General features: G+C 35.4%; 1 protein-coding gene and 1 pseudogene across 4 annotated transcripts in view; both read left to right on the forward strand.

Moving 5' to 3' along the window:
* The window catches only part of Slc30a7 (solute carrier family 30 member 7), a 100068-nt gene that overhangs the window by 41359 nt on the left and 31348 nt on the right, over nucleotides 1-27361 (forward strand). For all 4 annotated transcript variants that reach the window (XM_021247855.2, XM_021247854.2, XM_087213197.1 and 1 more), the window contains one exon: nucleotides 346-481. In XM_021247855.2, the coding sequence (XP_021103514.1) occupies nucleotides 346-481 (136 nt within the window). The remainder of the gene's footprint in view (nucleotides 1-345; nucleotides 482-27361) is intronic.
* On the forward strand, nucleotides 7216-10016 carry LOC101726762 (metal-response element-binding transcription factor 2-like; annotated as a pseudogene).

The following is a 27361-nucleotide window of genomic DNA, read 5'->3' on the forward strand; positions in this document are numbered from 1 at the left end:
GATTAAGTTTGAGCACAGTATATAACTAATCTGGGTAACAAAACCCTTAGGTTAATGAATATATCAGGAGAAGTGGAATTAGGGTCCATAGAAAATTCTAGTCCCAAATGGTAATAATTTTAATCACCAGCAGAGGGCTCTGTGGGCACATGTATTTGTAATTATGTTTTCTTGACTAATTCTTTTATCCTAATACTGTTTCTTTCCCCAAATTACTAAGTTTTGTACTCTTTTTAAGACAGAGATGAATGGTCACAATTTTTAAAATCAATTAAGTGTATGGTTCTAAGAGTTTCATTTTAAATTGACCAGAAGACAATATATTTTTATTATCTTTATCTCTAGGTGTATTTTTACACATCCTAGCAGATACACTTGGGAGTATTGGTGTGATTGCCTCTGCCATCATGATGCAGAATTTTGGTTTGATGATAGCGGATCCTATCTGTTCTATCCTTATAGCCATACTTATAGTTGCAAGGTAATTGTTCTTCTTTTACTTTCAAGTATTAAAATGAGTGATGAATGATAAATATGCAATTTAAATTACACATGTTAAAGTACAAATTATTATGTTGGTTTTCCTTTGGTCTTTAAGAAATTCCTACATCATAAATTCTCTTTTTATATTCATTTATTTTGTGTTTGTATGTGTATGTATTTTTCATTTATTTCTTGCCTGGAGTTTGACATTTCGTTTTGGTATTTGGCAGTTGTGGTTTTAATCATAATTCAAATCAATGATCATTTTCTTAAATCTAACACTATATTTGTAGAGTATAATATGAGAAATGTAAACTGTTACCTATAGTTAGAATATTATAATTAGCATCTATATCTAGATATTGTAGATGTTTATATCTTATACTATCACATGCAAAAGAATATCAAAATTTCCTCTAAAAACTATTTTTAATTATAAAGTCACATTATCATTGCAGAAGTCTTGTAAAAATACATACTGAAGTAAATTTATGTGTGTCTCCCCATCAAGATTATAAATTCTTAAGGAAACATCTGTGTCTTAGTGCTTAATCTTTTTTTTATTTCCTACCACAATGCTAGTGTATGTGTAAAGGTAATTAACTATATGTGTAGGGGTACGAATTCTCAGTAAATGTCTTGTGGGGTAAGTTTTATAGTTATCATCACCTATGCTTCTCTTACCCACTAAGCTACATTGCCAGCCTTTTAATTTTTTTTTTTGATACAGGATCTCACTAAGTTGTCCAAACTGGGCCTGAACTTACAGTTGTACTTTAGCATTACAGAGTGTTGGGATTAGGTGTGTGCTATCACATCTGGCTTACTAGCTTAATTTTTATCAGAATGGGAATATATTCTCAGGTTGTTTTATTTTTCCATATGATTTTACTCAAAACTTTTTTGCAATGAAGAAAGAGACCTATTTGAAGTCAATCTGATTTTTATAACTCATAGCTGAGTAACTTTTTAATAGGTAGTGATGAAATTATAATATTAAAATTGGTCATAAATGGAGATTTTTAACTTTCTGCTAAAGTAGGATATACATTTTAAACATGGAGATAAGTTTATAATTTATTTGAATTATTTGTACAAGGAAGCAACTCTGCTGTATAAAAGTCTTTCTAAAGCTTAGAATGTCTTTTCTTCATCTTTGGAAATCTTGGTACACTTCCGGTACTAAGCTTACTTCCAGTAAGTTCAGCTTAGTTGTAAGTTGCACTATAAAACCTAATTCTTGATAGATTTGATAACTGTTAAATCTGTACCCTTATGAGTACTTTGAGTTTATTTTATTATGTGTTATAATTTGTAGTTGTGTCTAATACTTCTTAGAGTAGGATCTTTCTGCTTCCTTTGTCTCCACTATTACCATAACTCTGGCTAGTGGTATGTTTTGTTTGGGAAACTATGACAGTCTCCAAGTTGACCTGTCTCTCTAAACCTCACACTGGCTAAAATTATTTTTCTTTAATGAGGATTATGTGATATATAAAAATTATCTTGCTTTAAACCCATCTGTGTTTCTTATCCTCAGATTAATAAGTCAAAATTTCAGGCTGGGGATTTAGCTCAGTGGTGCCACCGCCTGGTCGCAAGTCGCAAGTGCAAGGTCCTGAGTTCAATCCCTGGTACCAAAAAATAAATAAATAAATTTAAAAAGAAAGTCAAAATTTCATAACTGACCTTCATGATGTCCCTGTTACCTCTAGTCTCTCTTTCTCTCTCTCTCTCTCTCTGCCTCTCTGCTTCATACTCTGCTCTCCAGCAACAGTAAATTATTTTCAGTTTCCTAAATATATCATGAATTTTCAGGGTTCCACTCATGTTTTGCTCATATTTCCTGTCTCCAAAATACTCTTAACACTTCATGCATTTTCTTTCCCAACCTCGCACCATTCAAATTTGCAGTGGTACCTCTTTGGGAACCATTTTCTGATTCTTCACCTCCTGAGGTAGGTTAAGTACATCACTGTAGCACCTTCTACCACAGTGCCCTTTCATGGCATTTCCAAACTCTATGCAGATGGTCTGTATTATTGTCTCATTCAAACCCTGTAAAGGCATGCTGTTTTACAGAATGTCTAATTCTGCTTAGCAAAAAATTTGGCATACTTTGAATTTAAATCAAAAGAAAGTTGTATTTTTTTCAACCTTAGAGAATTATTTCTCCGATCCCGAACAGGGAATTCTTTAATTCTGATTGCATTCATTTATTCTACAAATTTAAATGAATAATTTTACACAGTAGAGAAAACCTTTTTATTGAAATATAACACAATTTTTAAAACTCCGCACAAATTATCTCCAACAAATACTTATCAGTTAGGCCTTCTTAGCCTGGTGTTGAAAAAAAGACAAGAACTCAAGATCTTTTCATTTAGATTTTGTATTAAATGGGAAAGAGAGCTAAACAAATTAATAAATAAACCATTCAAATATCAGTTATTTGTACTGTACAGGGTTAAGATAGGATTAAGTGATGGTGATTGAGTTGCCTCTCTAGGCTGAGCCATAAAGGAAGACTTCTGAAGTGGGATCATTAAACTGAGATCTGCATGTCACAAGAGAGCTTGTCAGAGAAAGTACTTTCTATTTTAGGGACCAGGTAGGACAAAAGCCCTATGCCGAGAACAACTTTGGCACTTTGAAAAAGAGGCCAGTCTGGCTGCCTCAGAGGGAGTAAGAGGAGAGTGGTTTGAGATAGAGTTGGAGAAATGGACCATGGAAAATTATGCAGGGTTAGCAGTTTGGATTTGATTTCAAGTGCAAAGGAAAACTATAAGGAAGTGACAATATTTGAGTATATTTTTAAAAGGCACTGTGACTGAAATATAGGTAGTGGATCATAAGGAGACAAAAGTGCAAACAGGCAGATGAGCTAGAAAGGTATTATGGTGGGCCAGGGAAGAGCCCATGGGAAATGCAGTGACAGGGATGAAGTTAAAAAGTGCTTTAGTGATAGAGCTAACAAGATTTGCTCATGGATTTGATCTTATGAGTCAATGTTGAGTGAACAGTGGGAATCAAGAGTTTTCATGTGGGCAGCCTGGGGTATGATGATGTCATTATTGAAAGACAGAAGACTAAAAAAAAAAAAGAGTAGTGTTTTTCATTTGTTAGTTTTTGAGGGGGACTCCAGATCAGAAGTTCTGCTTTGGTTATTATAACTTTGAGATCTCTCATTAGACATTTATATGGAGATTTCAAATAGGTAGTGAGGGTATAAATATGAAATTTTTGGTAGCAGTCAAGTGAACATAAGGTATCAAAAACAGTCCATATAACTGAATTCTACAAGACATTTAAAGAAGAACTATTGCCATTACTCTTTAAACTAATCAAGGAAATTGAAAGGGAAGTAATACTTCCAAATTCATTCCTGGAAGCAAGTGTTACTTTGATTCCAAAACCAGGGAAAGACCCAACCAAAAAAGAGAACTACAGGCCAATCACCCTAATGAATATAGATACAGAAATCCTCAACAAGATACTGGCAAACAGAATACAGAGGGTCATCAAGAAGATCATACACCCTGACCAAGTCAGATTTATCACAGGGATGCAAGGATGGTTCAACATTGGTAAATCGATAAATGTAACACACTATATTAACAGAGCCAAGGACAAAAACCATATGATCATCTCAATAGATGCAGAAAAAGCATTCAACAACATCTAACACCCATTCATGATGAAAACCCTACAGAAAATTGGAATAGAAGGTGTTTATCTCAACCTGATTAAGACTATGAAAAACCAACAGCCAACATCATACTAAATGGTCAAAAACTGAAAAACTTTCATGCTAAAATCAGGAACAAGACAAGGATGCCCACTATCACCACTCCTGTTCAATATAGTTCTGGAAACATTAGCCACAGCAATTAGAAAAGAGAAAGAAATAAAAGGAATAAAGGTAGAAAAGGAAGAAGTTAAACTGTCATTATTTGCTGACGATATGATACTTTACATAAACACCCAAAAAAGTCTGCCAAAAGACTTCTAGACTTAATTGACAGATTCAGTAGAGTAGCTGGATACAAGGTCAACAGTCAAAAAACAATAGCCTTCTTGTACACCAATAACAGACTCACTGAGAGAGAAATTAGGGAAGGGGCTGGGGATTTAGCTCAGTGGTTTCGCTGTCTGCTACACAAGCGCAAGGATTGGAGTTCGATCCCTGGTACCCCCCCAAAAAAAAAGAAATTAGGAAAATAATTCCTTTTACGATAGCATCCAAACAAATGAAATATCTGGGAATCAATTTAACAAAGGAAGCAAAAGACCTCTACAAAGAAAACTACAGCACTCTGAAAAAAGAGATCGAAGAGGATATAAGAAAATGGAAAAACATCCCTTGTTCCTTGGTAGGAAAAACCAATATAGTGAAAATGGCCATACTTCCAAAACCGCTATATAGATTTGATGTAATGCCAATTGAAATTCCAACAATATATTTCACAGAACTAGAGAAAACAATCCAAAAATTCATTTGGAACCAGAAGAGACCTAGAATAGCAAAAGCAATTCTAGGCAACAGAGACATGGCAGGGGTATCACAACCCTCAACTTGAAACTATATTACAAAGCTACTGTGATAAAAACAGCATGGTACTGGCAAAGAAACAGACCCAAGGATCAGTGGAATAGATTAGAAGATGCAAAAACAACTCCAGACATACTCAGCCACCTCATCTTTGACAAGGAGCCAACCACCCTCACTGGAGGAAAGATAGCCTGTTTAATAACTGGAGTTGGAAAACCTGGATTTCAACCTGCCAGAGCTTAAAGGTAGACCCATATCTATCACCATGCACTAAACTAAGATCAAAGTGGATTAAAGATCTAAATATTAAGATAGAAACCCTAAACTTGCTGGAAGATAAGTTAGGTAGAACTCTTGAAGACGTTGGCATCGGAAAAGACTTTATGAACAAAACTTCAATAGCATGGGAACTAGCAAAAAGAATCAACAACTGGGATCTCATCTTATTAAAAAGCTTCTGCAATGCAAGAGAAACCACGAAGAGAGCTGAGACAACCAATGATATGGGAAAAAATTTTTAGCAGCTGTACTTCAGACAAAGGTCTACTATCTAGAATATATAAAGAACTGAAAAAAAATCAGACCACCCCCCCCAAATTCAAAGACCCAATTCAAAAATGGGCATCTGAAATGAACAGACATTTCTCAGACAAAGAAGGAAAAGCAGCAAATAAACATGAAAAAATGTTCAACATCATTGGTCATTCAAGAGATGCAGATGAAAACAACACTGAGATTCCACCTCACCCCAGAAAGAATGGCTGCCATCATGAAATCAACCAATAACAAATGCTGGCAGGGGTGTGGGGAGAAAGGAACCCTTCTCCATTGTTGTTGGGAGTGCAGACTGGTGCAACTACTGTGGAAATCAGTATGGAAATACCTCGAAGAACTAGGACTAGAGGTCCCATTTGACCCAGCTCTTCCCCTACTGGGTATCTTCCCAAAAGAATTAAAAGAATCATACCACACTGATATATGTGCACCCATGTTTATAGTGGCACAGTTTGTAATAGCTAAAGCTTGGAAACAGCCCAAATGCCCATCAACTGGAGACTGGATAAAGAAGATGGGTTTTTAAAAATAAAATGGAGTACTACTCAGCCATAAAGAAAGAGAAACTAGAGACATTTATAGCTAAATGGATGCATATTGAGGCCATCCTCTTAAGTGAAGTAAATAGAACACACATGTGTAAATACCGAATAGTTTCTCTGGTGTGAGAAACTGAAAGTTTAAATAAGGATTAAAATGATTAAGACGAATAATTGATAATTTGAAATAGTAAGAAAAGGTCCAAAGAGTTAGGGATGGTGGGAGGGGAAGGGAAAAGGAAAGAAGGGAAAGGAAAAATTATGAGAAAAAGAAAAAATGGAAATAAAGTATTTGTAAATAGGGAAGGGTGGATGGGGTGAAGGGAGGGTAGGGAATGGGGAAAAGATAAGAACCAAGTTACAACATTTACAGGTACAAGTACCCAGTGACAAATGTAAACATGTTGTATACTTAAAATGTACCAAGAAAAGAATAAGGAAAAAAAAAATCCATATATAGATTTAAAGTCAGAGAGTGGCATTACGGCCACCTTTCTTAATCCTTTTATTTTTCTGGAAAATACCCCTCAGTATGATTTTCCTTCCTGCTGAAATGCTTAGCTTCAGAGACCCTTTCAATATAGTGCTTCAAAAAGCCACAACCAGCTAGTTACACTTGGCTTCTGTGGTAAAACTTCTCATCCTTTTTAGGTCCTACTGACTTTATTGTTTTTTTCTCATTCACATATATACCTAGTTTCTGGTCATATAATTTGAATCTTTTTCATTATTGTGGATTACTTATTATTACTATTAAGCTTTAATATTTGTATTTGGTGCAAATGCTCTTTTTACCAAAGTGATAGATGGATTGTAAAAAATTCATTACTGAGTCTGTGGGAAACCAAAATGGCGAAGGGCTGTAGCGAAGTGGGCCGTGTTTGAGGCTGGTGTAAGAACCCACGCTTTACCCCTATTCCTTGTCCCCAAGGACCTCAGTTTGTGCCTGCGTATGTGCGGGGTTCCCGGTGGGGCGGGTGCCCAGTAAGTGCTCAAATTTGCAGGGAAAGCGCCCACAGGGATGTGATTGGTTATTTTTTTCCTGTATGAAGCGGTTGGCACCACTGAAGTGACCGAATGAGGGACTCTAGAGGGCCAGGATGGACATAAAGCCAAAAAGCCAGCATGTAAACTTGAAGAGGGTCAGAATGTCCTAACTAAATGGTCAGGTGGCTTGTTTTATCTTGGAACTATCAAAAAGATAAACATATTGAAACAGAGCTGCTTCATCATATTTGAAGACAGTTCTAAATCCTGGGTTCTCTGGAAGGACATTCAAACAGGAGCCACTGGAAGTGGGGAAATGGTCTGTACAATATGTCAAGAAGAGTAGTCAGAAGCTCCTAATGAAATGGTTATAGTGATAAGTGTGGTCAAGGGTATCATCAGTTGTTTCATACACCTCACATTGATTCCAGTGTGGTTGATTCAGATGAAAAATGACTCTGTTGACAGTGTGTTTTTGTAACAACAACAAAGAGGGGTGGTGCATTTAAGAAAGGACCAAATGTCAAAGCATTGCAAGTCATGAAGCAGACATTACCCTATAGTGTGGCAAACCTTGAATGGGACTTAGCTCATAAAACCAGTGTCCAGCAGTGTTACTGCTATTGTTTAGGCCCTGGAGACTGGTATTTAAAGATGCTACAGTGCTGCAAATGTGAGCAGTGGTTGGGGCCAGGGATTTAGCTCAGTGGTTTTGCCACCTGCTGCGCAAGTATAAGGACCTGAGTTTGATCCCTGGTACCTAAAAAAAATAATAATAATCAGTGGTTTCATGAAGCTTGTGTACAATGTCTTCAAAAGCCAATGCTATTTGGAGATAGATTTTACACATTTATTTGCTTTGTTTGCAGTTCTGGACCAGAATACCTCAAATGTCTCCCATTGCAGTGGGTAGATATTGCACACCTTTGCCTTTACAACCTAAGTGTTATTCACAAGAAGAAATATTTTGATTCTGAACTTTGAGCTTATGACATATTAATGAAAACTAGGGTAGATTACACCCTGGAGAGCTGGCAGACACACCAAAATCTGAAAGATATAAGCATGTTCTGGAGGCATTAAATGATTACAGGACCATGTTTATGTCTGGGAAGGAAATAAAGAAGAGGAAGCATTTGTTTGGGTTGCGAATTTGTGTTTCTCCTGTGCCACCAAATGTGGCCTTCAAAGGAGAGAAAGTACCTGAAGGAACATCCCATGAATTTAAAATTAAAGGCAGAAAGGCATCCAAACCTATATCTGATCCAAGAGAAATAAGCAATGGAGTAAAAAAAAAAAAAAAGCAAAGAAAAAATCTGTAGGTTATCCTCCTGGCCTGTATACGAGAAAAATGATACAAAAAACTACTGAGCCACCTTTGTATAAAGAACCAGTTTCTGAAAATCCTGCCTTGGATTTACCTTGTTCTATAGGGATAACTGAGGGAACTGCACATTCATTCAATACCTCGGATATGGATTTCATGGGTGCTTCCAGTACAAAAGAAACTACCTCTTCTAGTATTTACAGGCATTATGGCTTATCTTACTCCAGAAAAAGAACTTGCACAGGTAGATCTTGGCCTGCTGCAATACCACATTTGTGTAGAAGAAGAGGTCATCTTCTGAGAAGAGCACTCCAGACTCAGAACTCAGAAATTGTAAAAGATGATGAAGGCCAAGAAGATTATCAATTTGAAGAATTCAACCCAGAGATCCTGAATAACTTAGCAGATCAAGAGTTACAACTCAATCATCTAAAAAACTGCATTACTAGTTATTTTGTTGCTGCAGGTATCATAGCATGTGGCAAAAAGTACCGAGTATTGGCTTGTCGGGTGACCCTTGATGGAAAGGTGCAGTATCTTGTAGAATGGGAAGGAGCAACTGCATCCTGACTGTAGAACTGAACATTATGTCACTACACTCATTTTCTGTAGGTACAGTTCAAACCCCTAAAGGAGTCTGGCTTTTACTATCTTTCTTAAAAAACAACATCATCATTTTGTATTTAGACTTGCATCCCTTCCCTAAGATTTCATTATATATATGCAAATATTACAAAATCTGAAAAAATGGAAATTGAAACATTTTTGGTCCTAAGAATTTTGAATAAGAAATACTGAATCTATGATAAAGGTCACAAAATATTTTCAAAATGTCTTCTCGTTTTTACAGTACCTCACATTAATATGACAGGCCAAGAGACTAAAGAAGCTGTTTTCTTCAAGAAATTATACATGATTAAAGAATTTAGCTTAAAACAATATGTAGAAATGGGATTTTTAAAAGTATCTGATTGGCTTGGGGATGTCAGTCAGTCAGTAGTAGAGTGCCTAGCATGAGCAAGGCCTTTGGATCAATCCCTAGCCCTGTGCACCGCCCCCCCAAAAAAGGCAGGATGATATATGGTATTCTTTTTTAATATTTTTGCTTGATTTTTACAGAATCTAAGTTATATAAAAAATTTTATTTAGTTTATATTTTATGAAAATGTGAAGCATTTCCCTCTTTAAAATATAGTGATATATTTTAGATCTTCTCTAGTGACAGATCTTCTCTAATGTTGGTAGGGGAATTAATGCATTTTTGTATTGTAGAAAAGTATTTATATGTTTCATCAGAAATAAACTATAGAATTTGTAAGTAACCTTTTATGTTTATTTTATCCTGTGTTGATTTACCTTAAATTTACAATATACGTATCTATATAAACTTAAATATTCATGACTTTGTTCTATTTTTATTAAAGTATTTTATGTTTAAAATTAAAAAACAAACAAAAAAACACACAACATCATCAAAAACAAAAAAAAAGTCACAAAAGGAGATGATACTAGCTTTAACATGTCCTTATCAGTGTTATGGATATTGTCAAAAAAAGGTATCTTTTAAAAATCAGAACAGAGACTTAATTTTTTCATACTCTTTTTTTTTTTTGGTACTGGGGATCGAACTCAGGTCCTTGTGCTTGCACAGCAGGCGGCAAAACCACTGAGCTAAATCCCCAACCCGAGACTTAATTTTTTAAATCATAAGATTTGTAGAATGTTTCTAGGATAGGATATTAGAAAATGAATCAAACTCATGCATGGTGTTAGGTAATTTTTCTAATTATTCCATTGAGTCAGTTTTTGTGAGTAGTGGTTATCAGAGCAAACATCATGTAGATAGCACAAGTATTTGGAGAATCATTATCTGTTTTGTTATACCAAAATGTTGGGAAAAAATTTATTTCAATACCTTTTAGATTTCATAAAGTGCAGTGTATATAATACCTACCGAAAGACTGTAAAATATTGAAATTTTCTTTCAAGCAAAGTGTAAATTTTAATTTAAAAAAAATTCATTACTGAAATGTATTATTTAGCTATTCAAATGTTTCATAATTCCATCTTCTGGAGATAACAGATAACTTTAATGTATCTTAAAATCCTTCCACATATGCTGTCATGCCCACTCTGTGCCAGACATAATAACCTAGGCAAATAAATACCCTGCCCTTATGGAGCTTACATTTTAAGAGAAAATCATAAAACAAATGAATATGCAAGTAGATAATGTAATGTTAATTGGTGACAAATGCTATGAAGCAAGGTTAGGAGATGCTATTTTTATAAGAGCCTTAGAAGTCCACTATACAAGGAAGGTGGCATTTGAGCAGAGGCCTGAATAGTGGAAGGGGTATGGCATGGGACTGTTCAGGGGAAGAGGATTCCTGATAGAGGAACGTTCACTTATATATACTGAGGCAGGAGCATTTCTGACGTGTTTGAGGATCAGAAGTGGGGCATTGTAGCTGGAGGACAATGAGCAGAGGAGAGAGAGGTGGAGGTATTTCTATAGTTTAGGGAACAGGTTGAGTGGAAGATATAAATTTGGGTATCATCAGCTCTTACGTGGTACTTTAAGCCCTGAGTTGGAGAATGAGTATAGAAAAAAGGTCTGAGGCATACACCCGGCGGGGAGGGAGGAGCAAGGGGGCAGTGGCAGCAGAGAGTTAAGGTGTGGGATATGCTCAGGTGGGAGGAAAGATATGAACGTGCTTTGCTTTAAAAGTCACAAGAAGGAAGTTTTTCAAACAGGAGGGAATAATCAATCCTGTCAAGTGGCTCTGGGAATAATAATTGGTACCTTAGACCAGCCACTCTGAAGAGTGATAAGAATGAAAGCCGGACCAGAGCCACCTTCAAGAGAGAATGGGGGGCGGGGGGGAGGAAATGGAAAGGGCAACTGCAGTCAACTCCTTTTCAAGCCTCTTGCTGTAAAGCGGAGCCGTGTGATTGCCTGGCAGCACGGAGGACCCACTTTGAGGTTTGTGGTCATGAATTTAAAGTGAAAACAACTAGCACAGTTGTATGTTTTTCTCCAGTCTTGTGTAGCTACTTGGTAAATGTTGTGGATTACACAGAGTTAGACTTAATAGGTTTGGGGTTTGGCAGGCAAGTACTGACAGTGAGAAAGGGACAAGGCAGAGGGAATAGCAGTGGGAAATTAAAACTTCACTATGATGCTACCTGCTTTGAAAAGTGATAGGGTCAGTGGGTTAGAGGCTCTGTGTGGAAATGATCCAGAAATAAGGAGGGTCATTCAGATCATGAAGTATTTACAGTTTTGAGATCTTAAGGTCTATTGTGCTTTTATGGGAGTGGAGAATCAAGACATCACATAGAGGCTAAAAGATGGATGAATTGTCCACATGGATATTTAAATCAGGAATAATGAAAGGATAGTGGTAGAAAAATTATAAACTCACTACTAAACACTTGTGAGAGTGCAGGGGAATGACGAGTTGTAACGCTGGTCACAGGTAGGGAAAGGGTGGCTGGACACTGTGCTGTGGAGGAAGAAGGGGAGGAGCAGTGACCTGAAAGCAGCGGTGATGAGCAAGGAAGACATCTCGCTCACCATAAACCCAGCAGGGCTTGGCGCGCAGGAAAGAAGATAGCACTTCTTAACTTTTTTTTTTAACCATAATCATTTGAATATACAAAGAAAAGCTTTGTAACCAAAAGAAAGTCTTTTTGTTAGATACAAAAGATTTTTAAATAATGTATTTATTTTTTAGAGCATTGAAAGTAAAACCCCTAATTTTTAGAGGCAGACTATATAGATATTAGAAATGAAAAGTGATGGTCATAAGTAGAGGTATGATAAAAGAAAGAATATATACTAATGAAAACAATTATAAATTTGACATTTTAAATCATAAGTAATTACTATTGCTCTTACACGTAGAATTTGAACAAGATACTGATTTTGATAAATCTTACTGATTCCTAATTATTTATAGACTATACTAAGTAAAAAGTATTTTTTAACACATAGGGAGGCTACCATACTGCAGATAGTCATACATGAAAAGCTGTAGATATTTTATTTTTTTCAAAAATGTTTTTGGGTGTTCCCTTACAATTTCCTTTGTGGTTTGCCTTTCAAGTGGTTAAGTTTATGAACTATATTTTTGGGGACTAAGAAAATTTAAATAGTTTGCCGGAATTTTAACTTGTTTTTTGTACATGTATTTGTCTTATGAAATTGAACATATTGGAATATTACTGCATAGTAGATATATTTTAAAGTCATGTATAAACCCATCATTGAACATTTATACTCAGTAATGTTAACAGTCTTTCTCTGCTAGCATTCTTGGAGAGAATACCTGGTACTGTATATAAGGCATTCCTTTGTATGTAATTATTCTCACCTGTGCCTCTTAGAAAATACTGGCTATGCATTATTCTCGGGGAACTAAGAAACATCACTCAAATTACTTTGCGTGTTTGCTGGTGCAGATGAGGAGTTAGGAAACACTAGCAGAAGGTCTTAATTAGAAATGTTGAAAGGAACCGAACAGGCACAGGGACACTGGAAAAGAGGTTTGAACTTAAGAACTTAATTATGTATGAATACTGTTGAGCTAGCATTTAGTAGTTCTTAATGAACCACCTGCTTTATCACAATACTTCCTTAGATTTGAGGATACCATATCAATCATTAATTTTGCCACCACCAATAAACCACGATAAATATATTTTTAAATTCCTTATTTAAGTAATCTCATTTCCTTCCCTCTCCAATTATTGTTCTCTGTCTCTCCCTCCCTCTCCCATTCCTCCACTCCTTTCCCTCCCTTTTTACCTTCCTCCCCACTTCTCTCAGTCAACATACCTTGTTAATGTGTCTAAAAGCTTGCCATTGCTAGCTTTACGAGTTGGCTGTTCCACATGTGGAGTTATCACCTGGCCAGTGAAGAGGGAGCAGGTTTTTTGGGTACTGTGATTACTGTATAGAGTAGGTGGTGATTTTCATAATTTTTTTATTTAAAAATGTTACTAGTTCAAGCAGATGCATACCTGTTAAGTCCCAGCTACTTGAGAGACTTAGGCAGGAGGATCACAGGTTTGAGTCCAGTTTGGACAGCTTAGCAAGACTTAGTCTCAAAAACAAAAAGCTAAGAATAAAAAATAAAAATGGCTGAAGATGTGAATTAGTGGTAGAGCATAGTAGAGGGTGGACCCTAGCTTCAGTCGCTAGAACTACAGAGAACAAACAGACAAACCAAAAAAAAAAAAAAGTACTAGTTCAGTTACTGTAGTTTAATACAAAAGTTTATCAGTATACTCTACTCACCATAGAACTTAACTACTTTTTCTATTTTTGCCTTGTGGAAAAATGGTGGTTTTCAATAACCAATTTAAAGATACTTTAAAACCTAATCATTTTTAGGAGTCACTTTCACGCCAGGTAAACAGTTAAGCGCTGTACCACAACTCTGAAGTGGTTATTTGGATACATACTGAAAAAAGCCTACTGATGCTATCTTTCAGTCTGAGTTATTCAGGAATCCATTACTGAAGTCATTTATTTCCTTTTTAAACATCAAGCACACTATATTTTTTCCTTCTGCCACAAAGACTATAAAATGTAGAGCTATTACTAAATTCTAGTAAAAGAAAGAGAAGTATAGCTTCAACTTTATATATTATCTGATTCTTAAAATTATATTAAAATAACTATTAATTTGTTTCATTATTTTGTTTAAAGGTAAATTTATGGACAACTATACAGAGTATATATTTCTGATTTTAGTCTAATCCTACCACTTTGTGTTATTGACATATTTAAACCATACCTTTTCTAAGGAATTATTGTATACTTCCTATTGTATAGTTGCTTTTATTGAACTATAAAAGGTAAAATGTATGAAGAAATTCATACTCAGAATATTATTCCTTTACCTACAAAAGTTTTAGAACTATCTGTCCAAGAATAAACTAATATAGCTCTTTTAGGTTTGCAATTTATTATATTTCTATTGCAAAGAGGAAAAATCAGTGGTGATAAAACTAAACATATATGTTAGTCTTGATTTAAAGTCTAATAATCACATACATGTGCAGCTCTTTCATTAAAAATCAAAACTTTTTTCTTCTTCTTTATTTACACCTTACCTGAAGTGTGGAATTATTTGGTTTATGTAGTTGTGTTTCTGAGTTAAGGTAATTTATGGGGATTGTGGTGCAGTGTTCTTGAGACATAGAATACAAAGATCTGGCCAGGTAGTGTAAGAAATACATTTGTACACAAATAGAAACATACAGAGCTAAACTATACAAATGAGTGCTTGCTGTAGTTCGGATCTTAAGTGTTCCCCAAAGGTCTGTTTGGTAAAGGTTGGTCCCCATTGTGGGAAGTGGTGAGATCTTTAAAATATGGGGCTAATGGGAAGTAGTGGGATCTTTAAAATATGGGGCCTGGCAAACGGTCCTCACATCATTGGAATAGTGGGACTCCATCCCCGTCTTCCTCTCTTTTGCTGTCTGGTTCATCATGAGTTGAGCAGTTTTCTTCTGCCACACACTTTCTGCCCTGATGTGCTGCCTTACCAGAGGCCCAAAAGCAGTGGCTGTGCATTATCATGCACTAAACCCTCTACAACTGCAAGCCAGACAAAAACATTTTTTTTTTATAAGTTGATTATCTCAGGGTGTTTGTTTTGGTAAAAGCTAACACAACAACCCAGTATAAATATAAACAATAACTTGGTCAAGGGCCCTCTTATCCAAAACTGTTTGTACTGTACTGCTGACAGAATAAATCTCTTATGATCAAAGGACTCTGTTATCTACCCCTAACCTGCCTTTCAAGTATAGTTAGTTCCTGCATATCATGCCACTCTTTACTTGTTACTATATTTTGCTGCCCCTGTACCTCTTCTTGTAGTACTGTGTTCTGATCTGGGGTGCTTTCCTCATCTCTTCTCCATCACAGTCCTAAATTCTTTAAGGCTGAATTCTAATGCTGACTCTTCCCTGAAGCTCTTCTATTTCTAAGGTATTTATGCCTCTAAATTTATTAAGTTTTTTAAAATAATGGTATTATATGTAGCAATATATCTAATACTGCCGTATACCTACCAGCATATTAGAATAGGACTGAGTCTTGTTCAGCTTTGTATCATTGTGCTTGTGCAGAGTAATATTTGTTGGATTCCATTGATCTAGATTGGGAATCGAGAGGTTTAGGTTATGGCTCTGGGTATGTGACACTCAACTTTCTGTTTTCTGTGCTTGATATTTGTAGATTTTTGGACTCCTTTCTTTCATGATTATGTGACCAAGTACCTCATGGTAGAGTATTTACTTTTACTTTAGTATTTACGGATACTTTTAGCATGTTAAAAAGCCAAGGCTAATGATGTAAAATAGGAATTCATGGAATATAGACTACTTACTTCAATAATGTGGAATTAGTCATCAGGGTGGAGAACAGAGATTACTAGAAAGTAGAAAAAATTAGTCATTACAAGTATAAATAGAATTAATCAGGAACCATTTAGGTTATGAACTGTAAGAGTACAGGAATCTTGTCTTTTCTTTGCTCTAGAAATTATATTAAAAACCTAGACTTTTTTTTTGATACCGGGGATTGAACTTGGGACCTTGCGCTTGCATGGCAGGCGCCAGAACCACTGAGCTAAATCCCTGGCCCAAAAACCTAGAAATTTTTCACTGGTCATGGTGTTACACGCCTGTAATCCCAGCACTTGGAAGGCTGAGGCAGGAGGATCACCATGAGTTGGAGGCCAGCCTGGACTATATAGTGAGTTCAAGGCCAGCCTGAACTACATAGTGAGACTCTGTATCAAAAAACTAAAAAAAAAAACAAAAACCCTAGACATTATCATATCACAATAAAAAATAAGGAAATCAGAAGTTACATCTTATTAAGTATCTAATTAAAATATTTTCCTGACAAATTATTCAAACTTCCTCACTGTGTAAATGGAAGAAGCAGGCCTTATCCAGTAGGGATATATGTAGATTATATATACTGTGTGAATGCTCTATAGCTCTTCATTTTTGCTTATCATTTTAGATGTTCTTGGAATTTATTGGTCTTCCCCAGTATTACTGGGAAGAAATTAATGGTAAAAGTTGGTAAAGATTTGCTGTTATTGTCTATAGAACCTAACAGTATACTCCTGTAAGAAGCTTCTTAATTGCAAATGCATGCCTGTAATTCAGAACATCCAATACAGCAATTTTCAATTTATAGCTCATATTTGAAATTTTATTTGTATTGAATACATTTTAGTCAAAACCTTCAAAGTCCATATTTAGCACATTTCATTTATGAAAATACCTTCTATATAACCTATCACAGCTAGTCTTCATTGTGACCACAGTCAAATCAGATTGTCAGAAAAAGTCTTTCCATGAAAGTCATTTTTAAAATTATTAATTAAACTAAAACATTAATACTTAGATCCATGAAAACCATCTTACCTTTGCATCAAAACCTATGTTTTTCACATAGCACTTTTAGAAAGTATGCATTTTAATAACCCTTTTATAATATTCAGTGCTTTATACAAGGCACTTCAAACTTTGGAAACTAAAACTAGTTCTGTGTTATTTGGATTTTGTTGTAAAACAGTGCTGCTGGGTGTGGTGGCACATGCCTGTATTCCCAGCCCTTGGGATCACCATGAGTTTGAGGCCAGCCCACGCTAAATAAGGAGACCTTGTCTCTAAAGAAAACTTAAATAAAGTGTTTCCAAATTAAAAAAACACTGAGGCGACCTTTTTATGCTGTTATTGCACATTCCCTGTATTTCCTAAATCCTGGAATAATAGTATCTAAAGTTTTGAAAATCGCTTCACAGAGATTTTGCCTATATTGATAGGCAAGTTTTTGTGTGCCACAGTTAAAACAATGATCCCATTTTTTTGTTGTCGCCATAGGAGCTGATGTAAATAATTTATTGGAAATGATTGGAACGTATCGGGATTCTTCATTTTATCAGAGATCTATTTCATGTATTATGATTTTTGCCACAATCTGCTGAGCTGTGTCTCTTGCCACTTTGTACATACTATGATGTAGGGAATTGACTAAGTCACTGTAAACCACTTGACATCTGGCTCTTTTAAATTTTTGCTGTCACCTATACATATTATCACTTTCAAATATTATTTCCTTACCGTCACAGTGAGCAACAGAATTTCATATGAAGTTTCTAAAACCAGCTTTGATACCACCTTGAAATTCTTTAAGCTATTTATTTTTGAAAACTAATACTCCCAGTTTTCCTCTTTAAAAATATTAATAGCTTTAAGATCTGTACATTGTATAAATAAATGACATTGCAAAAGATACAGATTTTTACTATCATTTGACAAAGATTTTGTGGGACTTCTTTCAGGAGTGATATTCTTTGTCAATACTTGGTACATAGTAGAGGAATTATCATTAATTATCATTATTCTCACCATCTCACTTTATAATATATCTAAACCCAGAACATCCTGATGTGGGCCAGAATATCTGGTTTCTAACCACTCTTTGCCCTTAATAGGAATTATATGACAAGGAAGGCATAAGACTATACTTTAGAATTATGTTGCTTTTATCAAAGGTATATCAGACACCAAAATTTCAATTTTTCTTTTTAAAGCATTGTCACAGTTTGCTATATTAGTACTTTGGATAAGCAACATTCATGCTTTTCATTTTGTCAGGTGTGGAGGATAAATGTAAAATGAGAGGGGAGCAAGGGAGAACTGCTTTACTAGATGAATTGTCCGGCCAGTTATCTCACAGTTTCCATGATCAAAATTCTAGGCATAGCCTAGCTGGCTTTTTTGCTCAGGGTCTCACAAGGCTGTAACCAATTTGTTGGCTGGGACTAGAGACTCATCCCAGGCTCAGGGTCATCTTGCAAGCTTATGTGATTGTTGGCAGATATTTACTTCCAGCTGTATAATTCATAGTGGCTTACTTCTCCAAAGTCAGCAAGAGAGCAACTGACCTCAGAGAGGGGTACAATCTGTCCTTTAAGGACTTGCATCTGATTAAGTCAGGCCTACCCAGCATAGTCTGTCTTGTGGTTAATTAAAAACCAACTGATTTTGAACCCTACATCTATAATTTCCTTTACATTTACTGTATTCTGTTAGATAGAAGCAAGTAATAAATTCTGCCCATACTCAAGGTTACGGATTATATAAGGGGTCACTCTAGGGTATTCTAGCCACATCTTGTTTTTCTCTGTATTGTGAATACCCAGTTCAGTGGCTGGAAAAATTAATGTTTGTTTGTCAGCGTGGAATGGGAAAATAGATGGGCAGTTGGGTGAATGAATGGATGAGAAAATGAAAGCAGTCTCCCTCTTACTTTCTCAAGGTCTCAATCATGTTTTCTAGACTCCTTTATGCGTTACTATTATACTGTATACATGCTCTCCTACTAAATGTTTGTGCTGCTTGAAGGTTTCCTGTGGCAGTAATAGTATGATTCTAGTCCCTACTAATAAGTTGGTTTAACCATAATATTTTTATGTTTATCAAAGTTATTAGAAAGGTTTGGTAAATCTGCCCCTAGAGATTTAAATTTGAAGTATTTGTGAATAATTTGACTTTCAATTTATGAGAGTTGTGTATTATTTGAGGCTATTTGAGGAAACAAATTTCACTTTTTAAAAAAGTATATTGGAAATAGTACATCATGTCCAGTTGGTGTTCATTCCAAGAGTGCAAAGATGATTTGATATTACAGAGTTCAAGAATATCATTTATCACATTAAACAATTGAGAGATAAAACCATGTCATCATTGCTGTAGATGTCAAAGAGGCATTTGAAAACATGCAGTACAATTTCTGATTTTTTTTTTTAAGAAAAACAAATAAAATTGGAAACCAAAAGTATTTCCTTAACATACATCACAGTCCTAAAGCCACTGGAGGTGTTGCTACCAAAATTAGGGACCAGTTAAGGATTCTTTCTGTTGCTTCTGCTATTTAACATAATCCTACTGATCATTAACCAGTAAAATTAGATAAAACAAATTCCATTTGAGCTAGCCATATACCTCTCTTGGCTATATTCCTGAAAGAGTTAAAGATAATGACATTATAGTGATGCAGTCTCATGTTTACAGCAGCCCAACTCCCAAGCTGGGCTTGGGAAACAGCCTAGTTGTCCATCAGTACCCATCAACAGATGAATGGATAAAGAAAATATGGAATATATTCTCAGTGAAATACTATCCATCCAGCCACAAAGAAGAGTGAAATCATATAATTTTCAAGAAAATGGATGGCTCTTGAGACCATAATGTTAAGTAAAATAAGTAAGACATACAGTTAAATATTGCATAGTTGCTCTTACAGAGAAATCTAAGACATAAATAAATAAGAGTAAAATAAAGGAGAGTTGGTAAGAAACAAAAAGGCAGACTTTTTGGAAATGGGAAAGTGGGGTCAGTAGGTGGTGGAAGGAACAAGAGTAGGCAGAGGAGTTAAGAGAATCAAATATATATATATATATATATATATATATATAAATAAATTCCTCAAAATGACCATAACTATTATGTAATACAAACATGCAATAATAAAAAATAAAGGAGATATTTAAGCCTTAAAAATTGGAAAGAAAAGTATGCATAATATGTAATTATATGTCTATAAAACCCATGAAAATTGATGGAAAAACTATAATGAATAACTTAATAAATTTATAGTTATAAAATTGATGTACAAAGATCATTGGCCTTCATCTATATAAACAACCCAGTTGAATGATATAATTAAAGAAAAGACAACTTTACATTAGCAGCATCAAAAATAATATAAAAGTAAAATATATAAAAGTTATATGAGTAACTTAACACTTCTAAAAATGCGAAAGTAAGCGTGAAAGAGAGTCTTTTTTGGGGGAATCATGACACTTTTGAAGAATCAGTACATGAACATGTCAACTCTTAATAAAGATTCCTCTAGGTATCTGCCCCTCCACCCCATGGGAGGAGTTAGTAGAAATTGATTTTAAAGTTGGTAAGGAGAATCAAGAGGAATAGCAAAAAAAAAAAAAAAAAAAACACAAAAATCCTGGAAGATATAAAATATAAAGCACTCATAATTAAAAGAGAAACCTGAGTGAAATTACAACAGACTCAGCAGAAATCCAGAGGATCATCAGTACCTACTTCCAGAACCTATACGCCAATAAGATGGAAAACACAGAAGAAATGGACAGATTCCTAGATACATATGAATAACCAAAATTGAACAAAGAAGACCTAAAAATTCTAAACAACCCAATATCAACCAATGAAATTGAAAATGTAATTAAAAACTTACCAACTAAGAAAAGCTCGGGCCCTGATGGCTTCACTGCTGAATTCTACAAGACATTTAGAGAGGAACTGCTGCCACTGCTGTTTAAACTCTTCAATGAAATTGAAAGGGAATCAATACTCCCAAATTCATTCCTGGAAGCAAGCATCACTTTGATCCCCAAAGCAGAGAAAGACCCAACTGAAAAAGAGAACTATAGGCCAATCTCACTAATGAACATACATGCAAAAATCCTTAATAAGATAATGGCAAACAGAATGCAGAAGATCATCAAGAAGATCATACACCCTGATCAAGTGGAATTCATCCCAGGGATGCAGGGATGGTTCAGTATACGAAAATCAATTAATGTAATACACTATATCAATAGAGCCAAGGACAAAAACCATATGATTATCTCCATAGATGCAGAAAAAGCATTTGACAAAATCCAACATGCATTTATGATAAAAACCCTACAAAAAACTGGAATAGATGGTCTCTACCTCAAACTGATAGAAGCTATCTATGAAAAACCAACAGCCAATATCATACTAAATGGTCACAAACTGAAATCCTTCACACTCAAATCAGGAACAAGACAAGGATGTCCACTATCACCACTCTTGTTCAATATAGTTCTGGAAATAATAGCCATGGCAATTAGACAAGAGATAGAAATAAAAGGAATAAAAATAGGTAATGAAGAAGTCAAATTGTCATTATTTGCAGATGACATGATACTCTATATAGAAGACCCCAAGAACTCCACCAAAAGTCTTCTAGACTTACTAACCAAATTCAGTCAAGTAGCTGGTTACAAGGTCAACACACAAAAATCAATAGCTTTCCTCTACACCAATGACAGACTCACTGAGAGAGAAATAGGGCAAATAATACCTTTCACAATAGCATCCAAAAAACTGAAATACCTAGGAATCAGCCTAATGAAAGAAATCAAAGACCTCTTCTCTGAAAACTATGGCACTCTGAAAAGAGAGATTGAAGATGATATCAGAAAAATGGACAGACATCCCCTGCTTCTGGGTAGGAAGGATTAATATAGTGAAAATGGCCATTCTTCCAAAACTGCTATATAGATTCAGTGCAATTCCAATCCCAGCAGCATACTTCACAGACCTTGAGAAAACAATCCAAAACTTCATTTGGAACAAGAAGAGACCCAGAATAGCAAAAGCAATTCTAGGTAACAGAGACATGGCAGGGGGTATCACAATCCTCAACCTGGAACTATACTACAAAGCTACTGTGGTAAAAACAGCATGGAACTGGCAAAGAAGCAGACCTGAGGACCAGTGGAACAGATTAGAAGGTGCAGAAACAATGCAAGACACACTCAGCTATCTTATCTTTGATAAAGGAGCCAAACACCCTCACTGGAGGAAAGATAGACTCTTTAATAAATGGTGCTGGAAAAATTGGGTTTCAATTTGCCAAAGATTAAAACTAGACTTATATCTCTTGCCATGCACTAAACTAAAATCAAAATGGATTAAAGATCTAAATATTAAAATAGAAACTCTGAACCAGTTGGAACAGAGGTTAGGTAGAACTCTCGAAGACATCGGTGTAGGAAAAGATTTTATGAACAAAACCTCAGTTGCCTGTGAACTAGCACAAACAATCAACAAGTGGGATCTCTTCTTATTAAAAACCTTCTGCACAACAAGAGAAACCACCAGCAGTGTGAAGAGACAACCCACAATGTGGTAAAAAATCTTCACCTGCTTTTCCTCAGACAAAGGTCTACTATCTTGAATCTATAAAGAACTTAAAAAGATCAGACCTCCCAAATTTAAAGACCCAGTCCGTAAATGGGCATCTGAAATGAACAGACATTTCTCAGACAAGGAAATAGAAATAGCCAGTAAATACATGAAAAAATGTTTAACATCACTGGTCATTCGAGAGATGCAAGTGAAAACAATGCTGAGATTCCACCTCACCCCAGAAAGAATGGCTGCTATCATGAAATCAACCAATAACAAATGCTGGAAGGGCTGTGGGGAAAGAGGAACCCTGCTCCACTGCTGGTGGGAGTGTAGACTGTTGCAACCACTGTGGAAATCAGTATGGAGATACCTCAAAGAACTAGGACTGGAAGTCCCATTTGACCCCGCTATTCCCCTGCTGGGGATCTTCCCCAAAGAATTAAAAGAATCATACCACAGTGATATATGTGCGCCCATGTTCATAGCAGCACAGTTTGTGATAGCTAAAACCTGGAAACAGCCCAAATGCCCATCAACTGGAGACTGGATAAAGAAAATGTGGGTTTTTTTTTTAAAATGAAGTACTACTCAGCCATAAAAAATGAGAAATTAGAGACATTTATAGCTAAGTGGATGCACATTGAGGCAATACTCTTAAGTGAAATAAATAGGACACACATGTATAAATTCTGAATAGTTTCTCTGGTGTGAGAAACTGAAAGTATAAATAAGGACTAAAATGTATAATAGGTAATGTGAAATAGGAAGAAAAGGGGCAAAGGGGAAGGAAGTGGGAGGGCTAGAGGAAAGGAAAGAAGGGTATGGAATTAATATGAGAAAATGGAAAAATAGGAACAAAATCTTTGTAAATAGGGAGGACTGGAGGGGTTGAAGGGAGGGCTGGGCAAGGGTGAAAAATAAGAACCAAGAGAGATTATTTAAAGGTGCAAATTTCCAATGATGAATGTCATTATATTGTATACCTAAAATGTACCAATGATTAGAATGAATAATCGATAATGCAAAATAGGAAGAAAAGGTGCAAAGGGGTAGGGGTAGTGGGAGGGGCAGGGGAAAGGAAAGAAGGGAAAGGAAAAATGCTGAGAAATGGAAAAAATGGAAATAAAGTCTTTGTAAATAGGGAAGGGTGGAGGGTGTGAAGGGAGGGCTAGGAATGGGGAAAAAATAAGAACCAAGATGCATCATGTAAAGGTACAAGTTCCCAATGAGAAATGCAATTGTGTTGTATACCTACAATGTACCAATAAAAGAATTTAAAAAAAGAGAGAAACCTGAAAAAAACAAATGGAATAGATTAGTAAGTCCAGAAATAGATTTATGTACATGTAGAAATTTAGTAATGGTAAAGATAGCAACTCAGTGAGTAAAAGATGACCTTCTAATACCTGGCTAGCCATATGGAGAAAGATAATTTTGAAACCATATTACATACTACACACCCGGAGAAATTACAAGTGGATTAGAGCTTTAAAAGTAAAATATGAAGCCATACTAATACCATAAGAAAGCATGGCTGAATCATTTCACAACATGAAAACATTAGGGGTAATCATGGCTCAAAACCTAGAACATTATTGTGTTAGTTGCTTTTCTTGTTGCTAAGACAGAATACCTGACACGCAGAGTTAAAGGGGGAAAGGTTGTTTTTAGCTCATAGTTTGTAGAGGTTTCAGTCCATAGTCGGCTGAGTGGCACATGGCAGAGAAGCAACAGTTCATGGCTGTGGAATACAACAAAAGCTACAAGGAAACCTTAACAGCATTTTTCTGCCCCTTTTATCCAGACTACTGAAATGAGGCTTTCAGGGGACTTCTAGACACAAACCATAGCAATTATTAATAGAAAAATTTGATGAATTAAGCGATGTTTAAAAAAAGAACTTTGGCACAAGAAAAATGTTGTAAGGAAAGTCAAAAGGCTTAATAAACTAGGGTAAATATAGGCCATTTAGATCGTGAAAAGATAACCTACTTAATATAGAGAAACCTCCTAAAAATAAAAATTAAATTATTACAAATGATTCAAACATATAAAAATATTTCAATCCAGCTTATTAAAAATGCAAATTAAAACTACATTGACAGGAGGTTCTAAGTTCCATCCCCAGTACTGGGGGAAAAAAAAATACATCAAGAAATCACTTTTCATTGATCAGGCGGATAAATTCCTAAAAGTTTGCATAATCTTTTGCTAAGCCTATGAGCAAATAGGCAGAGTCATAGTTTGCTGATAGGCTTGAGAATGGTATTGTCTCTGTGGAGAGAAATATGGCAATACTAGCAAAATTAAATATGCATTTACCTTTGATTAAGCAATTTTCCTTCTAGGAATATAGCTCAGAGATAAATTGGCACGAACTTAAAAGACATCTATAATTTACCAAGTTATCCTTCAAGGCTCTGTTCTTTTTACAGTAGGAAAAGATTGGAAAGTACATAGTGTCTACCGACAAGGGGGTTCTGTGCAACCCTAAAACAATAAGGATGATCTCTATTTGGTAACATGCCGTGAGTCTCCATATACATTTTTTTTAAAAAAATACTCAATATGTGGCAAATGAGATATAAGTATTTAGTATAAGTTATAAAAGTACTTCTGTCTTTTATTTAAAAACTAGAAGCGACATGTAATCTGCATATTTTCATATAATTTTTAAAAGAAACACTGAAAGAATAAACTAACAGCAAATAAGATATATATAGTTACATGTAGGGAGAGGAAAGGGAAGGGAGTAGAAGTGAGACTTGAGATATATTTTCAAAGATAGTTTTGACCTTGGAATCATGCACAATTTTAAGCCTTTCACAAAAAAAGTAAATCAAAAAAGGTAAAAACCATATTAAACTTTTTCAACTCTCCATTTACTTGCTGCAGGAAGAAAAATAATGTGTCAGCCTCTTTTTTTTCCTTCAGGTTTAATGTTCATGGTTAATTTGTGTGCAGTTAATTAATTTTAAACTCTCACCTACTAGGTATAACCTTCACTTAAAGTTATTTTGTTTTTTTGCTTAATTCTTTGAAGACATGATTCTACTTATACCTCAGCAACTAAATACTGTAGTCAGCATCCAGTGTAATGCAGCAATTAAAAAACTACTTTGAGATATTACATATGTACTGTACATATAAAAGACATATTCTCTGTGCTATTTTTAAAAAAATTACTTTGGGTAAACAATTTTAAATGGATTCTTTTCTTTGGCTTTTTATCTCAATGTTATGTTGCTCCTAGCAAGCATGAGACTTGGGAAGTCAGCACTGTGTTTGGGCTTATAATGGAAATTAGGTGTCAGGGATTTATTCCTGGTCGTGTTTTGACCATCTCAGTCAGCTCTCAAATGATGGAAAACTTTCACATTGTTAGCTGTTACTGCCTCTTGCCAAGGTCCTCTTGGGTTATGTTACAATTCATGCTTCCCTAAGCTGTTTCATTTTATTTTGTGATCCAAGCCTCCTGTACACTTTGAAAATCAGCCTCTCCTAAAGTCAGTACTTTCCTATAGACTAAGGTGCTTTGAGAGAACCAGCAAATCCACCTTCATAACTTCGTTTAGAGACTGTAACACAGACTGGTTAAGAGCACCTACCACAGAGACAAACTGCTTAGGTTCAAATCTTGCTTTTACCATCTGTGTGACTGTGGACAAATCAGAGCCTCTCCACATCTCAGTTTTTTATGTTTAAAATAAGGATGGTGATAATACCTGGCTCATAATTTGTTGTATGTGAATTAATTGGATTAACATGCTATGTATAAATAGTACTTCCACATAGGAAGGCAAGTTTTAATTGCTTGCCTGTCTGCAAGGAGGCTGTTAGGAAACACACCATCCACCTAAATGTCCTCTTTTCTTAATGCTGTGACATGCTCTTTTCATGTTAGCTACCTCAGACTCACTCCTTATCAAATGAATGGGGGGGGGGACAGACAGAGACACAGAAAGACATCATAGGCACTGGCCCTGATTATTATCCTGGGTCAAAGTCTAAACCAAACCTTAGAGTGGTTCTACCCCTATCATTTAAGAGGCAAAACTTGCTAGACTTTCACTGATGCCTTTTTTTACTTTGTCCAATGGTATTTTTGGATGCTGATTTCTTCAGAATAACACTCTTAGCCATGAAGAGGCAAAGCTTGGGGCTGAGGAGGGTATATAGCTCAGTGGTACAGCATATGCTTAGCATGTGCAAAGCCCTGGGCTTAATTCCTAGCCCATAATTTTTTTTTGCTAAGTAGCAGAGCTCTGTAGTCAAGGCATGATAATGTTTGAACACCATGTAGTTTAGAGCAATCATAAGTTTACCATTATTTTCAAAATAAAAAGAGATAGTTTAGCTCAGATTTCTAATTGCCTATTGAACCTAGAGATTAGCACATTGGTCCCTTTCCTCTTGGATATTTCTTGCTGACTTTAAGTTTTTTTTCTGGGCTGAAGCTTGTGATCTCTGAACCTACTTGAAGGATGTTAGTTTCAGTAATCTTAATAAATATTTCTTGTTGTCTTATCTGAGTTTTGTAAATAAGGTCCAATTTCTTCACTCTGCACTTTTTAAAATATGGATTTCCTTGCAAAGCTGCAGCCCTTGTCCATCCTTGGCTTGTCAGGTTTTTTTTGGTTACAGAAGTAGTGAGGAAGTTCCTCCAGGTCTCATTATGTTTTCAATACAAATGTGACCATGTTTAATACACATAGCAGGAATTTATTCATACCTAATCTCTTAAATCTGTGCATATCTTGTGGAGCTTTTTGCTCTCTTCATTGATTCCATTATCTCTTCACATTTTTGTCTTTATATTTTGGATGTGATTTTTAGTTTTCATATTCATAAAAATGAAGAAAGGAGCTTTTATTGAGATAATGAAGT

This window comes from Heterocephalus glaber, unplaced genomic scaffold (genome assembly GCF_053883595.1).
Source record: "Heterocephalus glaber isolate CG9 unplaced genomic scaffold, H.glaber_assembly_v1.0 deba00001442, whole genome shotgun sequence".
In the NCBI taxonomy this organism is placed as follows: Eukaryota; Metazoa; Chordata; class Mammalia; order Rodentia; family Bathyergidae; genus Heterocephalus; species Heterocephalus glaber.